Here is a 26,134-nt window from a genome sequence, read left to right on the forward strand (position 1 = left end):
ATTATTAGACGTCTTAATTTATCGTGGCGAAGTAATGGCTATTGGCCCACTCTTGCACTTAACCACGTAACAATAAATAGTTAATTATATAAACTTCCATATAAATAAGATGAGTACTACTGATATTATACCATCAGAGGTAGTGTTAGAGTGGATGGCAGGGCTGGGCATCCTCTTATGAAATTTTTGTTTGTTTTTGTTTTCTTGTTACTGTAATCTGTTCAGTTGTATATATCGTTGGCTCATTAAGAAAACTGTGTAACTCCCAATGCTCTTCCTGTCCATTATTTCCCTTAAGACTGGTTACGCCTCCCAGCGACATACTGATGTGTAGTCTATCAGAACTATTTTCGTTGTGTTCATTTTCCTGTGTTTATGTGTAAAGGAAAATGAAAATGAACCTTAAATACATTATACTGTAGGAGTGCATAAATACGGCCCCAAACATACATTCCTATAGTACGGTACGGCAAGGTTTATTTTCCTATACACCTAAACCTAGGAAAATGAACCCAACGAAAATTGTTTCAATGGACTGTATATCCATATGTGGCTAGAAGGCGTGACCAGTCTTAAGGGAAATAATGGCTATTAAGAGCATTGGGAGATACAAGTTTTTCTTAGTAAGCCGACGATATGTAGATTTTGTGCCATACGCTAAATAAATGCATAAATGGAAGTAAGATAAAATAAAGTTCAAATTCTAGGCAAAATGTAGTGTTTTGAAGTTAATGTGTAAAATAAAAGATGAAAATGAAACATCATGTTGAAATAAAGAAATGTAAAATGGACTAACATTTTGTTTAGATCTGTAAATGATCTAACTTAAAATATTTAAACTTTTAGAATCTGCCGTACAGATTCCCACGACTACATTCCAGTCATTTTCACTCTCATTCACATTTCATTCGCACTTCCGTTAGGCTGGAAGAGCTTACAAAATGGTGTTGGCAGGAGGCTTCGAATTCTGCTTTAGATTTTGCATTCCTAATGTCATTGGGGAGTTCATTCCACCAGTTCGTGGCGTGAACAATCTGTTGTATGTTGTGGTACGATGTCAGGGTACAGCGTATAGCCTGACCGGGTACTGAAGAGGTGCAGGGAAGTAAGGTAGCGATATTTGAAGGACAGGAAAATAGGAGAGCCTTCAAAGCACCTGATACACTAAAGTCCAAGCATAACCAAGGTAAATGTCCATAGAAGGGAGAGACATGTAAGTCGAATGCGTATCTGATGCAATCATTTCGGGCATGACCGGGCGAGTTGGCCGTGCGTTTAGGGGTGCGCGGCTGTGAGCTTGCATCCGGGAGATAGTGGGTTCGAATCCCACTGTCGGCATCCCTGAAGATGGTTTTCCGTGGTTTTCCATTTTCACATCAGACAAATGCTGGGGCTGTACCTTAATTAAGGCCACGGCAACTTCCTTCCCATTACTAGCCCTTTCCTATCCCATCGTCACCATAAGACCTATCTGTGTCGGTGCGTAATAGCAGTAATAGCATTTCGGGCACGTTGCAGTCTCTTGCCTTGTTCATTAATTGTATCAATTAATGTCAATAACTAACATTCATGAACAGAGTACTGTCATTAGTTCGTTTAGTATATTAGATATGCTGATGAAACCCTAATTATTTAAAGCATCATTGAGGGTCTTCAAGAACTGCTGAGTAGAATTCATCTTAGTGGATTGAAACATGGACCAAATATCAATAACACATAAAACTAAAATGCCGTTTTTATACAGGCCATGAAGGCCCATGGATGTGTGGAAGGTAAAGGCTTCCACTATCCGTAACCTCGGCTCTTGATAGGGTAGAGTGGTTAGCTCTACGTCTGGCCGCATTTGCTCCCAGGAATTAACCTGGTACTCATTTTTGGTGTAGGCTGAATGAACATAAAACTAAGTTCATGGAATTTAGCAGAAGCAACCACGAAGGTGGCACAGTCTCATTAAATAATTAATATACAGAATAATATTCCGTTTAGTTACCTTGAGAGAACCATAACAGACCATCTGGGCCCTGAGAAAGAGATCAGACGCCGTACTGAGATTCCTAGATCATCTTACCAAAAGATAAGGTCATTCTTTTGTGATGTTAAACTCAGGCAAAGACAAAGGCTGTTGAAGTGCTATATTTAATGCTTTATGGAAAAAAAGACCTGAATTATCAAAGCTTCCTCCATGAATAGATTAGACGTCTGTAAGATATGAATGAATAGAAGAATGCTCATAATAATTTGGACAGATATACACTGACTGACAGAGCAAATGCAACACCAAGAAGGAGTGGTTCGAAAGGGATGAAAGTTAGGGAAAAAACAGAGACGGCACGGACGAATAATTGATGTTTATTTCAAACCGATATGCAGGTTACACAATGCGCACGGCATCGACTCAGTAGGATGTAGGACCACCGCGAGCGGCGATGCACGCAGAAACACGTCGAGGTACAGAGTCAATAAGAGTGCGGATGGTGTCCTGAGGGATGGTTCTCCATTCTCTGTCAACCATTTGCCACAGTTGGTCGTCCGTACGAGGCTGGGGCAGAGTTTGCAAACGGCGTCCAATGAGATCCCACACGTGTTCGATTGGTGAGAGATCCGGAGAGTACGCTGGCCACGGAAGCATCTGTACACCTCGTAGAGCCTGTTGGGAGATGCGAGCAGTGTGTGGGCGGGCATTATCCTGCTGAAACAGAGCATTGGGCAGCCCCTGAAGGTACGGGAGTGCCACCGGCCGCAGCACATGCTGCACGTAGCGGTGGGCATTTAACGTGCCTTGAATACGCACTAGAGGTGACGTGGAATCATACGCAATAGCGCCCCAAACCATGATGCCGCGTTGTCTAGCGGTAGGGCGCTCCACAGTTACTGCCGGATTTGACCTTTCTCCACGCCGACGCCACACTCGTCTGCGGTGACTATCACTGACAGAACAGAAGCGTGACTCATCGGAGAACACGATGTTCCGCCATTCCCTCATCCAAGTCGCTCTAGCCCGGCACCATGCCAGGCGTGCACTCTATGCTGTGGAGTCAATGGTAGTCTTCTGAGCGGACGCCGGGAGTGCAGGCCTCCTTCAACCAATCGACGGGAAATTGTTCTGGTCGATATTGGAACAGCCAGGGTGTCTTTCACATGCTGAAGAATGGCGGTTGACGTGGCGTGCGGGGCTGCCACCGCTTGGCGGCGGATGCGCCGATCCTCGCGTGCTGACGTCACTCGGGCTGCGCCTGGACCCCTCGCACGTGCCACATGTCCCTGCGCCAACCATCTTCGCCACAGGCGCTGCATCGTGGACACATCCCTATGGGTATCGGCTGCGATTTGACGAAGCGACCAACCTGTCCTTCTCAGCCCGATCACCATACCCCTCGTAAAGTCGTCTGTCTGCTGGAAATGCCTCCGTTGACGGCGGCCTGGCATTCTTAGCTATACACGTGTCCTGTGGCACACGACAACACGTTCTACAATGACTGTCGGCTGAGAAATCACGGTACGAAGTGGGCCATTCGCCAACGCCGTGTCCCATTTATCGTTCGCTACATGCGCAGCACAGCGGCGCATTTCACATGATGAGCATACCTCAGTGACGTCAGTCTACCCTGCAATTGGCATAAAGTTCTGACCACTCCTTCTTGGTATTGCATTTGCTCTGTCAGTCAGTGTAGTAAAAAATAATGAAGTGTTAAGAGGAACGATAGCAGATCGAGATAAAAAATCACAAGGCAGGAAACAACTTATTTAGACCATGTTCTACAGGATATAAGCCGGTCCCGTGGTGTAGGGGTAGCGTGCCTGCCTCTCGCCCGGAGGCTCCGGGTTCGATTTCCGGCCATGTCAGGGATTTTTCTCTCGATCTGAGGGCTTGTTTGAAGTCCACTCAGCCTACGTGATTATAACTGAGGAGCTATCTGACGATGAGATGGCGGCCCCGGTCTCGAAAGCCCAGAATAACGGCCGAGAGAATGCGTCGTGCTGACCACACGACCCCTCGTGATCTGCAGGCTTTCGGGCTGAGTAGCGGTCGATGGGCAGGCCAAAGCCCTTTCAAGGGCGTTAAGTGCCGTGGGGTTCCACAGGGTATAAGGAACAAGCTACTACATCTCATATAACGAGGCAAAATAGAAGGCAAGTGAGGATTTGGTAGACCACCGATGACGTGGTTCCAATATGTCAAAGATTGGACCAGCATCTACAACAGCGAACAACTCTTCGGATTAGCCGAAGGAATGCTTACTTCCTTGCATTGTCTTATTTTGTGCTGACTCCAAGCACATTCACACACTTTCCAATTAAATCTATAACAACATTTACTTCGTATTAATTGTAATTACACGTCCGTTGTCCCTTTCTATTCATGGTTTCGTGATCTCCACTAGCCATAATCTGTAATAACTACAACCAGGTGTGACAAAATACACTTCCATTTAAACGCTCAGAGCGCCTGATGTAAAGAATCAAAGGACGCTGACTGTCAAACGTGTTCATAAGTCTCATGGAAATGCAACGATTGTTACGTAACAAATATCCTGTGAAACAGGGTACTTTAAACCGAAGTGCTAAATTAATAACAATTGTTAGTTAACATTTGTTAACTGAGATTTAACACAGAGTGAAGAAACCAGGTATATAGGTTTCTTGATTACAGTGGCGTAGTTCTTGTTTAGAAATATCATTTAGAATAATGATCTGAGTGGCTCAGACGGTACCTCAGAAAGGTAGATTTTCTAAAACTAGTGAACAATCAACGCAAGTTATATCAACGGAATATTTAAGGCCCACCAGTGAGGATCTTTCCATCACAATTATCAATATGCCTCACTGGTTAATGGATAGATTCTCATTCATTGTCCAGTATTCACCAATTTCTGCTACGGCATTGATAGCTCATGAACCCTCACTTATCCTTCCGAAGAAAAGAACTATGATGTTATTCTTTTAATGTCCCAGTAAGTAATTTTACGGTTTTTGGGATTTCCAAAGATGCCGAACATTTGCCCTGGAGGAGTTCTTTCACGTGCCGATAAACTTACTGACACGACGCTGACGTATTGGAGAATCTTGAAATACCACCGGACTGAGCTGTGATTGCATCCGAAAATAATAATAATAATAATAATAATAACAATAATAATAATAATAATAATAATAATAATAATAATAATAATAATGTTATTGGCTTTACGTCCCACTAACTACGGTTTTCGGAGACGCGATGCCGGAATTTAGGCCCGCAGGAGTTCTTGTACATGCCAGTAAATCTACAGACAAGAGACTGACGTGTTTGAGCACCTTTAAATACCACCGGACTGAGCCAGGATCCAACCTGCTTTGGGGCCAGAAGGCCAGCGCCTCAACCGTCTGATCCACTCAGCCCGACATCCGAAAAGAGAACTGGTGTTTTGAAAATTGAAAGTGTCCTATATTTGTAGTAGCTTTGATATGAATGAGAGTTTAGTTGCTGCATAGAAGGTCCTACTGTACGTTGAAGGGGCACTGTCGTCCTCCAGGACGTATTGATCTGCTCTGAGTTCGGAGGCTGCGCCCGCCCATGACGTCATCATTCCACGGAACGTACAACTTTCACTTGTGACGCACATCACAGACACCAGCCGGCAATGTTTATGATGATTAGAGTCCGGATTATTAGGTACTGATAGGTTAGAATGGAAACTTACTTAAGACAGTAACAAGTATACCCTACACTGTACAACGGTTATGCTATGAGATTTGCATAGATATTAGGGGTACAGGCTATATAACTCCTTGAATTTGTGCTACTCTTCCTACATTGTGGTGCAACGGGTTGCATCACACTTCCTACAAACCAAATTACTTTGCATTCTAACCTATTACCACCTAAAAATCCGAGGTATAATGATGATCTATCGCTGAAAGACGAAGAATAGGAAATGGAATCCCACAATCAACAGAGGACTCAGAATTACCCGTCCTTCATAAACATTCAAGCAGACTCAGTGCGTGAAAAGACGATAAAGCCTAAGCAATTGGCTTTCGTCGTCAGTTCTGAGCATCGTTCTCTTCAAACCCCGCTGGTAAAGCTGTGACCTTCCAAGTGATAAGCCACGTCTCTATGTTTCGTATTCTATGTAAGTTTGGAGGACCACAAGCTTACAGTCATAAGATTTCGAACTGCGACCTTTCTTTCTCTTTTATACTATCTTCAAATGTGTCTTTCCACACTCATTTAAATAAAAATGCTGTGACAATGCTTTGATTCAAAGCCGTTACATATACACTTATCCTAAATCCATGTAAGTACGGCCTCACAATACTGCAGACACCATAATCGTGCAGGACTATTTCCCTGTACCAAGCACTAGAGGTTAATGATTTCTAAGTCCTTGTAGGAAATAATAATAATAATAATAATAATAATAATAATAATAATAATAATAATAATAATAATAATGGTGTGTGGCTTCCGGAGCGGTCTGGTACAGGTCTTTCGAGTTGACGCCTTTTAGACGACCTGCGCGTCTGGGAAGATGGAGCCCTACCTATGATGATTTATAATGCTGAAGGCGGCACACAAACATACCCAGCCGCCGAGCCATCGTAATTAACCAATAAAGATTAAACTCTCTAATCCGGCCGATAATCGAACCTGGAACCCCTTAGACCAAAGGCCAGCAAGCTAACCATTTAGCCATGCAGCCGAAAATAATAATAATAATAATAATAATAATAATAATAATAATAATAATAATAATAATAATAATAATAATAATAATAATAATTTCGTGTGGCTATTTCTAGCCGGGTACAGACCTTGTAAGGCAGACCCTCCGATGAGGGTAGGCAGCATCTGCCATGTGTAGGTAACTGCGTGTTATTGTGGTGGAGGATAGTGTTATGTGTGGTATGTGGGTTGCAGGGATATTGGGGACAGCACACACACCCAGCCCACGAGCCACTGGAATTAACCAATGAAGGTTAAAATCCCCGACCCGGCCGGGAATCGAAGCCGGGACCCTCTGAACCGAAGGCCAGTACGCTGACCATTCAGCCAACGAGTCGGACAATAATAATAATAATAATAATAATAATAATAATAATAATAATAATAATAATAATAATACAGAATTAGACATATTTAGCTGGCCGCACGGTCTAAGGGTAGCGAGCCTGCCTCTTACCAGGAGGTCCCGGGTTGGATTCCTGACCAGGTCGGAGATTTTTACGTGGATCTGAGGTCTGGTGCGAGGTCCAGTCGGCCTAAGTGGAAACAATTCAAGAGTTACCTCACGGTGAGATAGTAGTTTCGGTCTAGAAAGCCAAGAATAACTGCCGAGAGGATTCGTCGTGCTGAGCACGTGTCGCGACCACCGCACCGGTCGCTTAGTAGGCCAAGGCCCTTCCCATCAGGACTGTAGCGCCACGGGGTTTGGTTTAGTTTTAGACAAATTTAATTAACCTCCAAACTGCGATCTTTGTCACCGGCCGTCGTTTATCGAAAGTAGTACAGTATCATCAGCATTGCGAATGTTGTTCAAGTCATCCTGATGCCGAAGTTAATATCTGAGAAGGCCTCTCATATTACTGCAGTGAAATTATTTTTCACTGAAACTGGGTTCTTTAATGCAAGTAGATCTATTGAGTGGTTAATGTGATTAGCTGCCGCCGCCTGGAGGCCCGGGTTCGATTCCCGACTCTGCCACGAAATTCGAAATTCGAAAAGTGGTACGAGAAATGAAACAGGGTCCTTTCAGCCTCGGGAGGTCAACTGAGTAGAGGGGGATTGGATTCTCACCTCAGCTATCCTCGAAGTTTTCCGTGGTTTCCTACTTCTCGACGGCTTACTTCTAAAACCTCGTATCTGGCAATGCTCTTTCTACCCATTATTTTCCTTAATTCTGGTCACGCCTCCCAGCCACACATTGATATGCAGCCCATCAGAACAATTTTCGTTGTGTTCATTTTCCTATGCTGTTGTGTAAAGGAAATTGAACCTTAAATGCATTATACTGTAGGAGTGCGTAAATACGTGATGCAGACAACATTCCTACTATACGGTATGGTAAGGTCCATTTTCCTTTACACATCAGCATAGGAAATTGAACACAATGAAAATTGTTCTGATGGACTGCATATCCATATGTGGCCGGGAGGCGTGGCCAGCCTTAAGGAAGATAATACGTAGGAAGAGCATCGGGACATACGAGGTTTTAGAAGTAAGCCGTCGTTCTGCTCCAGGCAAATGCCGTGACGGTACCTTAACTTAAGGCCATGGCCGCTTCCTTCCCTCTTCCTTGTCTATCCCTTCCGATCTTACCATCCTCCTACAGTATTGCAGGTGAGGCTACCTGGACAAGGTATTGATTCTCCTCTTCAGTTGTATCCCAGACCCAAGGTCACACGCTCCAGGATACTGCCCTTAAGGCGATAGAGGTGTGATCCCTCGCTGAGTCCGAGGAAAAAACCAACCTTGGACTGTAAACAGCTTAGGAAAGAAAGAAGAAAGGTCTCTAGCATTACTACAGTGAAATTATTTTTCACTGAAATTGAGTCATTTAACGCAAGTAAATCTATCGATGCGCGTCTTCCATCCTTAAACACTCGCAAATGCCAATCAAATGCGCCGGGATTTAATTCTACAACTATGTGTGAAGGAGATAAATAAAAAACCGACAGGCTACGCAACTGATCTCTCACGCTGTTGTTGCACTGGTGGAGAGTCTGCTATAGGTATAGGGCTCAAGCTGCATAACCGTCAGCTGAATAACCAAATCTTGAATAAAGCATCAGACTGCGCATTGTGCGGGTAAACTTAATTTCAAAGTGTGCCTCACGATGACGTCCTGTCAGTGTGGTTGGCATGGCAACACGCCCACGTTTCTAGCAGTAGGCCTAAATACTGTATGAGCTACACAGTACTGTTAAGGTGGGAATACTTAACAACAATTTAGAAAAAAAACATCACCAGTAAAATTTGAAAGTTCGCATCTCACCGTCAGGCTTGAAGATGGTTTTCCGTGGTTTCCCACATTCACACCAGAAAAGGCTGCGGCTGTACCGTAATGAAGGCCACGACCGCTAACTTTCCCATCCTCCCGTCGCCTAAAACCTTCGTTGTGTTTGTGCGACGTTAAACAAGTAGCTAAATAATAAAATAAATATTTGAAAGCACATCTGGTGGTCATGAGCATTAGGGCGTCAAGCCTATATGGTCTGGTACCATGGTTAGCCGGTTCGAGTTCCCTTGGTCAAAAATTGTTCTCCAACAGACTATTGGCCGTCAGGGTAGGAGAGGTGGTGGTATAAAATGTCTAATCCAGGGCCTCTCAAACGCCCAAAATCTCACGCGTGCAGAGCGAGGCGCAAGAGCTCCGTGCACTGTGCATCGGTGCCGCTCGGTATAGCTCGGATCAACGCTTCGTCTCTTGGCTACTCGGCTAAGCTCGGCTCTACTCGGCTATACTCGGCTCAACTCAGCCCGGATTTGGAGCGCTACGGCGCAAGTGGGGCAGAGGGAGACAGGCGGAGCGAGCGAGAGAGGCGTGAGGAAAGAGAGAGTAAGCGCTATTGCTCCAAATCGAGGAGTGGGGGGTCTGCACTCTGGTCAACCAAGCTAAGTCGTCTTTTGCACCGTGCACAGTGCATGCACCACGCGCATGCACCCTGAGAGGCCCTGGCTCTAATCACTAGACTGCGTGCCAAAAGCCTGGATGTAATTCCAAACTTCTCGACAGTGTTCGTATGGAGTGGGGGCATATGACGCTGTTGACGGTGAACCATTTGTAGGATGGGGACGTTAAGCCTTGAGTAGACCCTTAGTGCTGGTCGACAAGATTAGACTGTGTCAACGCCGAGTTTCACTCTCTCACTTCCTAATAAGATATATCACGTCATTCATTTCATATAATAAACTCCTTTGATGAGATTGACGTCAGGAAGTGTACCCGGTCGTAAAACCTCGCCGCGAAAGTTTACCTCACTTCATGCTACACCCCTTAAAGAAACTGAACAAGGGATGGACACACATCCCCAGTATTATTTGAACTATTTATCTCAACAGACTTCACGCTGAACTTCTTTTCCAACGAGCTCGATAGCTGCAGTGCGGCCAGTGCCCAGTATACAGGAGATAGTGGGTTCGAACCCGACTGTCGAGCGCCCTAAAGATGGTTTTCCGTGGTTTCCCATTTTCACACCAGGCAAATACTGGGACTGTACCTTAATTAAGGCCACGCCGCTTCCTTCCCACTCTTTGCCCTACCGAGCTCGATAGCTGCAGTCGCTTAAGTGCGGCCAGTATCCAGTATTCGGGAGATAGTAGGTTCGAATCCCACTGTCGGCAGCCCTGAAAATGGTTTTCCGTGGTTTCCCATTTTCACACCAGGCAAATGCTGGGGCTATACCTTAATTAAGGCCACGGTCGCTTCCTTCCCACTCCTAGCCCTTTCCTGTCCCATCGTCGCCATAAGACCTATCTTGTGTCGGTGCGACGTAAAGCAACTAGCAAAAAAAACTCCTTACCCTTTCCTGTCCCATCGTCGCCATAAGACCTATCTGTGTCGGTGCGACGTAAAACAACTTGTAAAAAAAAAACTTCTTTCTTCATCTATTGAAAAACCTGGTTCTTATTTTATAACATCATCTCACATTTTGGACAATATAATGAGATTGACGTCAGGAAGTGTACTCGGTCGTAAAACTTCGCCGCGAAGGTAATAATAATAATAATAATAATAATAATAATAATAATAATAATAATAATAATGGCTCTACGTCCCACTAACTACTTTCACGGTTTTCGGAGACGCCGAGGTGCCGGAATTTAGGCCAGTGTGAGTTCTTTTACGTATCATAATGAAAACCTACAACCTGTTTTCCAATCATTGACCGGGTCAGGGATGGAATGAATGAAACATATATAGGCTATTATTACAATGGGGTCGCCACTCCCAAGGTGATTTATTAATGAGTGATAAATGCGATGAAATGATAGTGGAAAGTGTTGCTGGAATGAAATATGACAGGGAAAACCGGAGTACCCGGAGAAAAACCTGTCCCGCCTCCGCTTTGTCCAGCACAAATCTCACATGGTGTCACCGGGATTTGAACCACGGTATCCAGCGGTGAGAGGCCGACGCGCTGCCGTCTGAGCCACGGAGGCTCTTACGTATCATAATGCCGAAAAATTACTTTGACTATTTATCTCATGGCCCCAATGACTAATACGGTAGAACAATATCGGGAACTTCAACCAATCAACAGCTCTCTGTCACCACAATTTTATCGTTCTCAGGGTATCACTTTCATTTTATCACACCAACGTACACTTTTTTTTTTTTTTACATAATTCCTTAGAATAGCGCACTCAGACATCTCCAATAATACATTTGGCCAGAGATCGCACAATCAATCAGGACGTAACTTTATTATTCTGATGAAGCAGGCAGCCAATTGCGAGACTGCCATCCAAAGAGTTTAATAAGAATAATAATAATAATAATAATGGCTCTACGTCCCACTAACTACTTTTACGGTTTTCGGAGACGCCTAGGTGCCGGAATTTAGGCCAGTGTGATTTCTTTTACGTGCCAGTAAATCTACCGAAATGAGACTGGCGTATTTGAGCACCTTTAAATTCCACCGGACTGAACCAGGATCGAACCTGCCAAGTTGGGATCAGAAGACCAGCGCCTCAACCGTCTGAGCCACTCAGTCCGGCAAAAGAGTTCAAACTAATGCAAAAGTAAAAATAGTATTTGTTTTCCGTTCTGGAAGGTTTGTTCCCTGTGTATATTGTGAACGTGTATGTATTTAATTTATTTTACATTTATGTATTTTTATTATAATTACTTTAATTGTGTCAATCTTCGCTAAGTAGTTACAAGTCTTACAAGCCCCAGATTCAATCTAGATAAATTTTAGAGTCTCCGTCATATTACTACAGATTTGTTTAATATTTTATGACTGATACATTTCAGAGATTTCTTTGAATTCCGGTGACTCTTGTATGTAGACTCTTAACCTAGTGGCTACCAGTGCCAGTAATTCGGTGATTAGCGTGCTAGCTTTTTGTACCCGGCCGAGTTCGATGTATTTATGAACAAAATTTGTGTTCAATCGGCTAAATTATCTCGCTAAAAATCCATCCCGCTTCAAGTTGGGGAAGCAAGATATCTTTGGCGTTGATGAAAGCACCACACAAGTCTAGTTCACATGCATGCACAATATTAGCTACTAACAGAAAACTTGTCCGCAGGAGAACGTCAAAATTTTACCTTTGGATGGTGTAAAAAACATCTGCTTCTAAACAGGAAGATAGTTTGCAAGAGTTACGTTTCACAAAGTGGTTGTCGTCAGAGTTCACAAAACGAAACAATCAGAGCAGACTTTTAACTTTTGCCATGAGTAGCGAATGAAGAACAAGTAACCACTCTTAAAAAACAAATATGTTATCACATACAAGTTTTATACAGAGGGTTCCCAGACATGTGGGAAATATAGACATGATAATAAGCTTTTGGGCTTTTGTCGTATCAGAAAACAAGGTGAAATTCTTTACGTTCCGCAGAGAACTTTTGCTCCGCGTCTTCAGAAGAAAATCTCGACTGTTCACGAGGAAGACTTCTCCAGTAATGGTTTGAATTTAAGAATGCTTTACCATTGGTCTAGAGTAAGTGGTACTCTAATTGGTCACCAGATGGCTCATTCCAGGTGGGAGCTGTTTTAGTTATTACGAGTAGCTGTTATGGGGGATAGTTCATATTTTAGGAGTAAGTTATGAGTCAGGCATGCCGTTACGTACAAGGCAGTACCTCGCCAGCGTGTGGAACAAGTTGCCATTGAATACGTACAATGTCTGGAGGGTTCGAACGTGTCTGACAATCAATGAGGCCTCGTGTTCAGGCGTACATTCAGGGACATTGTAGACATTTTGAGGACTTCTTGTATTAGAATACAGTATCCCTCCTGGTATACCAACTTGTCGACAGCTCCTTGACGTGGGTTGTGCCAGGTAAGGTGATTACCATTACTTACCGTACAAAGTAACTTGTAAACGATTGACCGTAAAGCATATGTTCATAGGGACTTTTTGTGTTGTTTTTTGGTGTACTATCCATCCTATTCACCCCCTTCCCCCGTTACTTCCTACATGTTTGGGATTCTTCTGTGTGCATCTAATAGCGTGATAAATTGATATTAAAAATGCAAGTTATCTCCGTACAGGCCATGAAGGACTTTGGAGGGGTGGAAAGTAAAGGCTTCCACTATCCGTGACCCCGGCACTTGGTGGGGTGGAATGGTTAGCTCTACGTCCGTCGGTCTATATGCTCAGGAAAATGAAATGAAATGGCGTATGGCTTTTAGTGCCCGGAGTGCTCGAGGACATGTTTGGCTCACCAGGTGCAGGTATTTTGATTTGACACCCGTAGGTGACCTTCGCGTCGTGATGAGGATGAAATGATGATGAAGATGACACATACACCTAGCCCCGTGCCAGCGAAATTAACCAATGTTCGTTTAAGTTCCCGACCCTGCCGGGAATGGAACCCGGGACCCCTGTGACCAAAGGCCAGCACGCTAACCATTTAGCCATGGAGCCGGACACCCCCAGGAATTAACCTGGTACTCAGTTTTGTTGTACGCTGACTGAGCCTCAGTGCAATGTGCACCTCCGGAAGTGGAAATCTCGTTTCTTAAAATTTTCGACTTCCTAACGGCGAATCGAGCCCACGACCTTCTCGGTGAACCAAGCACGCCTTTTACCACCTCGGATAGTGGACTCGAATCCCACCGTCAGCAGCCCAGAACATGATTTTCCCTGTTTTCTAATTTTGACACCAGTAAAATGCACGGCTGTACCTTAATTAAGGCCAGAGCCTCTACCTCTAAATTTCCTTCTCCGCGTCATCGAAACCTGGCTTTTTTAGTGTGAAGACGAAACCGCTTGGAAAAATAAAACACCACTGAGCTCAGAAAACTTACAGAATTAAACTGACCTGCTGCCTTCGTCTGTGTTTCAGCGTTATAACTTTCTGATCCACCGACCTGGGTTCGACTCTTTTAGGCTCCCAGTCTTGGAAACACAACCGAGAAGAGAAATGAACGAAACTTCTACTCTTGACCCTTCAAGAAGTAGTTTCCAACATCACCCCGAGGTGAATTCTTGGATAGTATCTAACACAGCATATAGCAAAGCAAAGTCATCTCCGTACAGGCCATAAAGGCCCTTGGAGGGGTGGAAGTTTAAGGCTTCCACTACCCGTAACCTTGGCACTTGATGGGGTAGAGTAGTTAGCTCTACGCTCGGCCGCCTTTGCCCCCAGGAACTAACCTGGTTCTCATTTTTGGTGTAGGCTGAGTGACCCTCAGGGCACCTCCGGAAGTGGAAATCTCGTTTCTTAAATTTTACGACTACCTGACGAGGATTCGAACCCACGTCCTTCCTGGCGAACCGAGCACGCTTATGCCGCCCCGGCCAGGCAGTCCCTACACAGTATATAGACCCACTTGAAACACTTCGTTTTCAGGAGAGGGTAGCAGAGTAAAGACCACAACCACACAGGTAGCAAACAGATTTGCACACGTAAGGTACATGAGGTAGTCGGTGACGATTTCTCAAGTAACTTACAAGCAGCAACTACAACTATCTAATAATTCTTCAACTCTGACGTTCGTTACTCCTGATCCAGGTGTCAGTTGCTGAAGATCGTCGAATATAAGCGGTTGACAGTACTCGAGTAAGATGATTTATTTATCATAAAAACTACAGTGAAGTTATTAATAGCTAAGAATGATACATGTTCAAGTAAAGAGTGAAATAATGTTAGGGCAGATAACACGAGGATCAGAGATCAATAAAAGAGGTCATTAAGGTTACTAACCTCCATTCATAAGGCCAGTGGATCGAAATAGCGCACGGCAGCAACTTCCGGCGGGTCACGTTGTTTTAATAACACCTAGTTTGATCTCAAGAATATGTCACTAACTCCCTGACAATACTAACATAGAAAAATCTACGATCATTAAAGAGAATGTAAAGATCTTTCCACTCGTTCAAAGACAATTTAGAAATATAAATTAGGACGTAGAAAGTGAACAGTACGCATTATTTACAACATAATTATACCGTATGATTCGTCTAATCAAGTAGACCTTCAAAAAAGGTGAAATTTATCTTCAAAATATCTAATGGTACAAATGTGTTTATCACTGATAAACATGTCGCTTCTCGTTTAACAGCACTGCGACAAATTTACATGTCATAAACACAATTGCTCATATACACAGTATATAATTTTTAAAGTGAACTTTAGTTTTACTTGATATAATTTGATTAATTAAAAATGCCTATTTGAGTGAACGAAACGTGTAATTCTATGGTAAGTGGCGTTCATCATCCAGCGGTCTATGGCCGAATGGTTACCGTGCTGGCCTTTGGTCTAAGGGATTCGATTTGCGGCCGGGTTGTAGAATTATTCCTTCAGTGGTTAATTTCGATGGCTTGGGGGCTGGCGTTTGTGTGTGTCTCGTATTCAGTATTAGAATTTATCATAGGTAGGGCCACATTCTCACAGAAGCGCAGATTGTCTACACCAGGCCTCTGCGGAGCCACACGCCATTTATTATTATTATTATTATTATTATTATTATTATTATTATTAATTACATAGTGACTCTACAGAAGCAGTGGACTGGCTGAAAAGTTTGCACATTAAGTTTTGAATGCTGACCTACAAATTACATACTTATTTAAGAAATATATATTTATATGTATTTATAATGTATCATTGTTTTGCCATTTGAAATAAATAAATAAATAAATAAATAAATAAATAAATAAATAAATAAATAAATAAATAAATAAATAAATAAATAAATAATAAATATTATTATTATTATTATTATTATCGCTAAGCTTTGTATGCAATGATTCGAATTTATATTTTTTTTCCGCAGACTGGATTGTTTTTACATTCTCGCTATTGGTTTAGTGTAAGAGAAGGCCCAATGGCCTTAACTACATCAATACAGACATATCTATCTTATCTATCTATCTATTTATTCATTCATTTATTAAAAATATACATTGAAAAGCATTGGTTCAACCTAGTCTAACTGCTTCATTACAGAGTTGACAGACGTTTCGCATGATAAGAGACATTCCCATATTTAAGAACAAGTCCTCTATGCCTTACTAGTAGCTTAAGGAACACCAATAGGACAGTATTTTCAAAACTATAAAAATAGAATTCCCTTGACTTTTCGAGAGGAAATGTACGCCAGCCTTCAAACAAGATTAAGGTATGATTTCAGTGAGATATCAAAATAATTGATACCTTGCATTGTCGGGATACACTGAATATCATGGTGACGAATATTGGTAAACGAAAGGAAACTCAATAACAGACAACGATGAGTTTACTCCATTATCAGGCCAGCAGGAGCACATTATTATGTGTAGTTCCATCTTCTCGCTTTCTGTTTTTGCTCAGTTTATATTATTATTGCAGTGTTCAGATGTGATGAGAATTGTGATAACCCAGTTAATGAACGTACGCTTTCTACATAATGAAAGATAAACGGAAAATAGGGAAGGGCGATGCGAAACAATCGAAATAACCATTTGCGTTTTAGTAATTGAACAGGTATTTTCCTTTGATCCTTCATCCTTGTAAAAATTAAGGTAAATTTCGCGCTTTGCTAATACTAACTGCTACTATCAGTATTCTTAACCCGCATTACGATATGGAAGATGATGATAATCTATAACTTTCTTTAGTAGGTAAAAATATGAAAATATGGCTTATTCTCCTTATATCATTACGCAGAATGTAGAAAATGACGAGTAGATAAGAATTTATATCATTTCTGATCTTTGAATAAACCTTTACAAATGAAGTTTTCTTTATATTTTAGAATATTTGCTTCCTATGTGTCAGATATCTGGCAACTCTGCTTTATTAGTACATCTCAAGTTTTACTTTCCTTCTTGTACTGCGAACAACGAAAATTCTTCTTCTTCTTCTCCTTCTTAATCTGTTTACCCTCCAGGGTCGGTTTTTCCCTCGGACTCAGCGAGGGATTCCACCTCTACGCCTCAAGGGCAGTGTCCTGGAGCTTCAGACATTGGGTCGGGGGATACAACCGGGGAGAATGACCAGTACCTCGCCCAGGTGGCCTCACCTGCTATGCTGAACAGGGGCCTTGTGGAGGAGGGAAGACTGGATGGGATAGGCAAGGAAGCGGCCGTGGCCTTAAATGAGGTACCATCCCGGCATTTGCCTGGAGGAGAAGTGGAAAACCACGGAAAACCACTTCCAAGATGGCTGAGGAGGGAATTGAACCCACCTCTACTCTGTTGACTTTCCGAGTCTGAGTGGATCCCGTTCCAGCCCTCGTACCACTTTTCAAATTTCGTGGCAGAGCCGGGAATCGAACCCGGACCCCCGGGGGTGGCAGCTAATCACGCTAACCACTACACCACGGAGGCGGACTTTAGACTTCATGCATTGTATTTATTGCTCATTTTTATTATTTGTGTATTCAACTTAACCACTTGTGTCACTTTCGTGTCTAATATTAGATGTGAATTTATATTTGTGAGGAGGGGGGCAGGGGACTGAGAATTGGATGGAAGTAGCCATAATATTAAGAAAAGTGCCATCTCAGCTTTTGTGAAAGATAAAGGGAGAAATCACACTTAACTCTTTTTAAGGATGGTCTTCGGCCAATTTCGTATCACTTGCTCTCTTAAATCCATAATATTCGCCAAATTAGCCAGTACTTTAACACGCTGAGCTACCCCATTCTGCCGAAGAATGAATGATCACATATCGTCGGCTTACTAAGAAAAACTTGTAAATACCAATGCTCTTCCTAGCCATTATTTGTCTTAAGACTGGTCACGCCCCTCCTAGCCACATATGGATATGGATTCCGTTGAAAAAATTTTCGTTGGATTAATTTACCTGTGTTTATGTGTAAAGGAAAATTAACCTTGCCGTACCGTACTATACTATAGGAATGTGTGTTTGGGGACGTATTTATGCCCTCCGACAGTATAATATATTTAAGGTTCATTTTCTTTACACTTTCGTATAGGAAAATGAACACAACGAAAATTGTTCTGATGGACCTCATGTCAATACGTGGCTGGGAGGCGTGACCAGTCTTAAGGGAAATACAGTAATGGACAGGAAGAGCATTGGGAGTTGCAAAGTTTTCTTAGTAAAACAACGATATAATACAATTGAAGCATCCAACGAAGATAAAAGTGCTTAACCGACTGTACTACATAATCGGATATTCATAGTAGTAGTGAGGCATATATACAGTATACCGTTGCGGTTTGCCCGCCCCTTGCGATCTAGTTTTATGCAACCCCCCGCGTTTACTACAATTCTGAAGAACATCGCTCCCTCTTCATCCAGCGTACTTTTTTTAAAATGGTAATTGACAGTATATAGTATAGTGCACCTACTTCAGGAAGGATTTCACCCAAATGCAACGTATAAAATTGGCGGTAAGCTGTCACTCTTGTAACGGCCGCAGGGTTTTGATGGTTTCGTAGACTTACTTATTAGAAATAAAAAGCAAGTACTGTGTGTGGATAATAAATTTTATTCAATAGAACGTGGTACACTTGCAATATGGGTAATAACTCGGTGCAGTATGGGGCTGTGATATGAGAAACAGGAGACATAATTTAGACGTCCTTATTGTTAATTGTTTTTGCTGTTTCAATTTGTCATAGTAACGCCTGTTACGCTCTTTTCGTTTCATTTCTTTTATTCCTTCATCATTCACTCCTTCTCTTGCACGTTTTTGCCGAATTCTAATCATTTCTTCTTCTCCATTATTCAATTTTTATTCTATACAACTGACCACGATGTATTCACAACGACAGCTAACCTCCAACTGAGCGTACGAGACACCCCAGCGCCATCTTGTAACAGAGTATGCGTGTGACGTCACATATTAAGCAAACAATTTTTCCTTATTTTGAAGAGCTATTTCATGAAAACTACGTCTCAGATTTTTTTTTTGCAACACGTAGTCTCCCCTTTTATCTGTCAATTGAGACATTAAACATAATCGTTAAATACTCTCGGTGATAGGCCTATACATGTTCTACCCAAACACTAACAGCGTCTTATTTTTTCTTTCTATGTATCGGTACTCGTTGTCGAGGAACGTAAGTCTACGTTAAAAATACCGCTGTCAATATCTAACCCAGTCAGTTTCAAGTGTGTTTGCATCAGATAATCTGTTATAAAAGGTGGTTTGAATCTTCAGGCATCGAGGCAAATAAAAATATACATTACATATAAACCATGTGAGACTCAAACCACTGATCCTATTACTATCTAGTCAGCAGTCCAACACTTAACCCACTTAGTTACAGAACAGATGTGCAAGAGGCTTGTATTAAGGCTATATAGCATGCAATTCTCTTCTATTTCACTGTTTTATAATTACATATGTCACTGTATCGAGGTTTCAAACTGTTATAGAACATTACTTGTACATGGAGCTTCATTTTTCAAACATTCGTCCGGTAAAACGCTGGTATATTACTTACGTTTGCTAAACCTCTATATAGACCGACGCACGTACGTTACAATATAAAGTGTACAAACAGACCAGTGACTGGTATTGCATAGGGTAGAAACTGCCCCTCACAATAATTCACTTGGCAGGGACAAGCAGATGAGGTCGCCTGAACGAGGTATTGGTCCTTCTTCCCAGTTATATCCCCATATGATGATATGTGCTGCGGGTCAGTATTTGTCCGACAGCATCGTCACACAGCGGTATTTTCAGACGCAACGACGATATAGCAGCTGCCCTGTATAATGTTGTTTCATGCCATCCGCTGTTTATAAACTCCCTCAAAATCGGTCCCTATAGTTACGCAAATATTAGAAAATGAATGCTGAAGACAATCGCAGTCAAGGACGTAACGATGTCTCTAATTTATGTTTATTTGTCCTCAGAGCTTACAACAAACGTAACCATGGTATCTCTCGCTGATTTCGGGGGTTGGGAACCAACCCTGGGAGTTAAACGGATGATGAAATGATGAAATGAAACGAGAACAAGACCGTTCCCAAAATATGACATTCTTTCAATTGTAAATCTAACAAATGGGCAAGTAATCAGGTATTATAAAATGTTCAAATTTAGCCAGATCGATCTCCTCTCACAACTTGATTCAGAATCTCTTCATTCGAGATTCGATCTATCCATCTCACCTAAAACATTCTTCTGTAACACCACATTTCAAAAACTTCTAATCTCTTTCTTTCTGAGCTAATTATCGTCCAAGTTTCACTTCCATATAATGCCACGCTCCAGACTAAAGCCTTCAAAAACATCCTAATTCCTGTATCAACGTTCGAAGTCAGCAAATTTATTTTCTTAAGGAAGGCCTTCCTTGCCTGTGGTAGTCTACATTTTATGTCCTCCTTACTTCTGCCATCATTCGTTTTTTTACTACCCAAGTAAGAATGTTCATCTTCTTCTTTTAACACTTCATTTCCTAATCTTCGAGTAATATTACAACGGCTTACTTCTAAAACCTCGTATGTCCCGATGCTCTTCCTACGCATTATCTTCCTTAAGGCTGGCCACGCCTCCCGGGCGCATATGGATATGCAGTCCATCAGAACAATGGACCTTACCATACCGTATAGTAGAGATGTTGTTTGCATCACGTATTTACGCACTCCTACAGTATAATGCATTTAAGGTTCAATTTCCTTTACACATCAGCATAGGAAAATTAACACAACGAAAATTGTTCTGATGGGCTGCATATCAATATGTGGCTGGGAGGTGTGACCAGTCTTAAGGAAAATAATGGGTAGAAAGAGCATTGCCAGATACGAGGTTTTAGAAGTAAGCCGTCGATTACCTTCATCACCTAACTTCGTTCGGCTGCACTCCATTACTTTTGTTTTGGACTTGTTTATTTTCTCCTTTCTCAGTATCTGATCCCGATCATCTTCAGTATCTCAAATAGCTTGGTCCAATCAACATTATCGAATGCTTTTTGTAGATCTATAAACGCTATGTATGTGGCTTTGTCCTTCGTCATTCTATCCTCTAAGATCAGACGTAAAGCTAGGATTGCTTCACGTGTTCCTACATTTCTTCTAAATCCAAACTGATCTTCTTCCAACTCAGTGTCAACTTGTATTTCCATTCTTCTGTAAATAATATGCGTTAAAATTTTGCCGGCGCGTGATAATAAACTAATGGTGCGGTAGTTTTCACAGTTGTCAGGACCGGCTTTCTTGGGAATAGGTATAACAACATTCTGCCGAAAATCAGGTAGCACTTCTCCTGTCTCATATATTTTACACACTAAATGGAATAACCTTGCCACGCTGGTTTCTCCTAAGGCAGTCAGTAATTCAGAGGGAATGTCATAAAATCCAGGTGCCTTGTTCCTATTTAGGTCTCTCAAATCTCTGTCAAATTCTGATCTCGAAATTGGGTCTGCCATTTCATCAGCATCAACAGCCTCTTCCTGTTCCAGAACCATATCATCTACGCCTTTACCTTGATACAACTGTTGGATATGTTCCTGCCATCTTTCTGCGTTGTCCTCTTTCCCTTGAAGTGGTTTCCCATCTGAGCTCTTAATATTCAAGCACCTAGTTTGCCGTTCTCCAAAGGTTTCCTTGATTTTACAGTATCCAGCACTACCTTTCCTAGGACCATATAACCTTCAACCATCTTTGCACTTCTCTTTCAGCCATTCTTCCTTAGCTGTCCTGCACTTTCTATCCACTTCATTCTTTAATCACCTGTATTCCTTCTTGCCATCTTCATTTTTGCATTCTTGTATTTTCGTCGTTCATCAATCAGTTTTAGTATATCCTGAGTTATCCATTGATTCTTAGGGGTTCTTTCCTTTCTTCTTAACATTTACTCAGCAGCCCTACTCACCTCATTCTTCACGACTGTCCATTCTTTCCCTGTCGTGTTTCCTTCAGCTTTTTCATTTAGTCCTTGTGCAACAGTTTCCTTGAAACAATCTCTCACTCTCTTTTCTTAATTGTTTAGATCCCATCTCCTTGCATCCCTTCCGTTCATCAATTTTTTCAACTTCAGTTGGCATATCATGACCAGAAAGTTGTCCGACTCGTTGGCTGAACGGTCAGCGTACTGGCCTTCGGTTCAGAGGGTCCCGGGTTCGATTCGCGGCCGGGTCGGGGATTTTAACCTTAATTGGTTAATTCCAATGGCACGGGGGCTGGGTGTATGTGCTGTCTTCATCATCATTTCATCCTCATCACGACGCGCAGGTCACCTACGGGTGTCAAATAGAAAGACCTGCACCTGGCGACCCGAACCCGTCCTGGGATATCCCGGCACTAAAAGCCATACGACATTTCATTACCAGCAAGTTGTGGTCCGAGTCCACGTTTGCTCCTGGGAAAGTTTCGAAATCCAACACCTGGTTTCTGAATCTTTGCCTAATTGCCTAATCATAATGAAGTCTATTTTATATCTTCCAATGTCTTCAGGTCTCGTCCATGTATAAAGCCATCGTTTTTGGTGTTTGAATAAGGTATTAGCAAGGGCTAAGTTATGATCGGTGCAGAATTCAACCAGCCGACTTCCTCTATCATTCCTTTGTCCCAATCCGAATTCTCGTACTGTATTGCCTTCTCTTCCTTGACCTACCACTGCATTTCAGTCTCCTATCGCAATTAGATTCTCGTCAACTTTTACATATTGCATTAAGTCTTCTATTTCTTCACATATTCTTTCGATTCCTTCATCGTCGGCTGAACGAGTCGGCATACAGACCTGCACTATTGTGGTGGGCATTGGTTTAGTGTTTATATATTGACAACACTAATTCTTTCAATATGCTGATCGTAGTAACTTACTCGCTGCCCTATTTTCTTATTCATTATGAAACCTGCATTTCCCCTGTTTGATTTTGTGTTGACAATTCTGCTGTCTATTTAGTCCTTGTGCAACATTTTCCATGAAACAATCCCCCACTCTCTTTTCTTAATTGTTTAGATCCCAGTGGCACTCACTAACGTATTTTTCAGCAGTGATATAGACTGGGTATAAGCTATGTGTCCGTGAACTGGTCCCTGAACCTCTTATTTTAAGGAACACGACACCCCCGAATATTTTCGGCACAACAATGCACTTCAAAGATCTCTTAAACCGTTGGACATAATAGTGGCTTTAACACAGATAACCTGACATCTGAATACCAGTGATTCTTGATCAACTCCAAGAACTATATCCGATTCCAGCCTCAATATATCGTCGCTTCACCGGTAAAAGGTTGTAATCCACAAAGCTCTTCCTATCGATTATTCTCCTTAAGACTGGTCACACCTCCCAGCCACGTATGGATATGCAGCCCATCAGAACAATGTCCGTTGTGTTCGTTTTCCTATGCCCATGAGTAACCGAAAATGAACCTAACATGCATTATACAATAGGAGTGTGTAAATACGTAATGCAAGCATACATTCATATAGTACGGTACAGTAAGGTTAATTTTCCTTTACACAGGGGCATAGGAAAATGAACACAACAAAATTTGTTCTGATGGACTGCATAACCATATGTGGCTGGGAGGCGTGACCAGTCTTAAGGAGAATAATCGATAGGAATAGCTTTGTGGATTACAACCTTTTACCGATGAAGCGACGATATGTAATATTTGTAAATAACACCCTTAACCCCAAAACTGTACCATATGGATATATGCTAATATTAAGTAATTTTAGAATAGTGGTATCATGTTTATTTAATGGCATTCTTGTTTTGTTTTAATTTTAGTACTGTTTATTCTGTACAGTCGCTATTAAGTAAGTTCTCTAACAGCTGAAGATGACCCATTTACGGGTCGAAACCGATACTGTTTTTATGTAATTGACACTATGTAAAATAAAGTATTGATTAGGTGGAGAACTCATCCTTCATACTTGTAATTCTGCAGTCTTCTGACCGAAAATTCTGCTCTTCTTGTCAATGGACTTCACTTACACAGACTACATCTAACTTAGTCCATCCATCTCCCTTTTCAGTTTCTCTAACCTACCACAACGATTCAAACTTCTAACAGTCCATGCTCCGACTCACAGAATGTCAGTACCCATCTTCCTGATGATGCGCCTTGGTATGTCCTCGATATCACACGTTAAGGATGCCCCTTTCAGGACAAATTTCTGACATACTATCATTCTTCAGATCGACAATAATTGGAAGGATATTAAAAACATAGAAATTGATTTTATTTCATAGAATGAATGTCACAAATATTAAACAAGAATATCTGGTTTTGATGTTTCAGGGAACACTCAGCACTTACAAGAGCCGTTCAAGGGTTCAACAAGCTCCTTGGGAAACATCGCCACGGCTTTCTACACCGGGTTGTGGGCCTATGACGGCTGGAACAACCTCAATTACGTGACGGAGGAGATCAAGAACCCGTCTGTGTGAGTATTGTTTTCTTAACCTGTTTGGTTCAGTCTCGCGACCTGTACAGAGAGGCCATGCAAGTGTAGATCTGTATTAGCTACGATACACTTTCTTCACGTTACCAACAAGTGAAATATCTGCCAATTGATAAACATGCTTCTGAAGAACAGACGTTGGCGTTTCACTTAGACAACCCAAAACACAATCTCAAACGATGAACATGAATATTTTTCATGACAAAGGGAATATAAAAGGGGTCATTTTCTTGGTTATTCCAGTATAGTTCTACAACAGTTGCATAATAATTACTATAAAATATATCCTTGAAATTATTATTATTATTATTATTATTATTATTATTATTATTATTATTATTATTATTATTATTATTATTATTATTATTATTTGATAACTCGCGTTTGCAAGCAGAATCTTGACCTTTCCGTTTTCTGAAACTAATAATATGTTAATTTTCCTTACATATAATACAGTTTTCATTATTTTTAAACTGTATGAAATTTAAAATATCTGACACTCTTGAAAATATTTTCTTGTCAAAAACTTGAAAATACGAATATGATTAAAGTTCGTCAAAATATATTTCACTCCAGTTATAATTTCAAATAAAAAATAGATCTTACGCTTCCTTCTCGATGCCTTGTATTTCATATTTACACTACTGATTTAACGGAAAGTCTACGTTTCCGATGATGGACTAAGGCGGAACTTTTGTTTATAGAGAAAACGCCTGAAAAACCTTAATTAACTACTGATTTAAGTGAGCAAAACTGAAGGATTTGAAAGAATGGAACTGTAGTACTAACAGAGCTCAAGAATACAGAAATGATACTCTGACCGATGTTCGTATTTATTTGTTATTACCTGGCAACCTTTAGGTATGAAAACCCTTAGAAAATGAGTGGTGACGATGACGGGAGTTTTTTCAGTTGTTATATACTTTTAATGGTAAACGATGTTTATTATTCTGAGCGAGTCAAAGGAAATTACCTATACTCATGAACAGTGAGGTTGCCAAGGCTTAGAAGGAAAAAATTCTGGAAAGGCAAGCAGAGCATAGGCCCTATACAGTATAGTAGTTTGATTAGGGTGATCGCACTACAGTTCCTAGAAATAAAGATCGTTGGTCCGGCAAAAATTCTTTGCAGTCACAAATTTTAGAAGTCATTCTTGAGTTCACGTTAATGTTACCCAGAGAACACCGTTAGAAAATGTGCAACGGGCATACTGTTTTTGTAGTTGTTTCTAATATAATGGGAGCTATTCAAACGCCCATCTGCACGGTGAAGTGGAAATTTGAGTAGATTGAATTGTAAGAACATGTACAGTGGTGGTGGTGGTAGTTATTGTTTTAAGAGTAAGTACAACTATGCAACCATCCTCACATGTACATGTATACTTAAATTGAAACCTGATATCTGTATAGACAGTCTACTTTGACACTGCGTAACTTTAAAGGCAAACATGCAAGAGTTTCATAAGATTTTGAATTATGAATATGAATTATGAATACACAGTATTAGAAATAATAAAATATGTAATTAACAATTATAATAATTATAAATAATAATACAACTAATGCAATAATTAAAATTTGTTTAAGTATTGTGTATTTTCAGATATATTGATTAGTAAGAAAGCTTGGAAGAACCCTGGTTTAGAAGCT

The 26,134-nt window shown here is 41.4% G+C and overlaps 1 protein-coding gene across 1 annotated transcript in view; it reads left to right on the plus strand.

The window, feature by feature from the left end:
- Positions 1 to 26,134, plus strand: part of sbm (sobremesa) — a 336,672-nt gene that overhangs the window by 264,692 nt on the left and 45,846 nt on the right. The window contains exon 6 of the mRNA XM_067148406.2: positions 24,323 to 24,467. Within this exon, the coding sequence (XP_067004507.1) occupies positions 24,323 to 24,467 (145 nt within the window). The remainder of the gene's footprint in view (positions 1 to 24,322; positions 24,468 to 26,134) is intronic.

The sequence above is a fragment of the Anabrus simplex genome, chromosome 1 (assembly GCF_040414725.1).
Source record: "Anabrus simplex isolate iqAnaSimp1 chromosome 1, ASM4041472v1, whole genome shotgun sequence".
Lineage (NCBI taxonomy): Eukaryota > Metazoa > Arthropoda > Insecta > Orthoptera > Tettigoniidae > Anabrus > Anabrus simplex.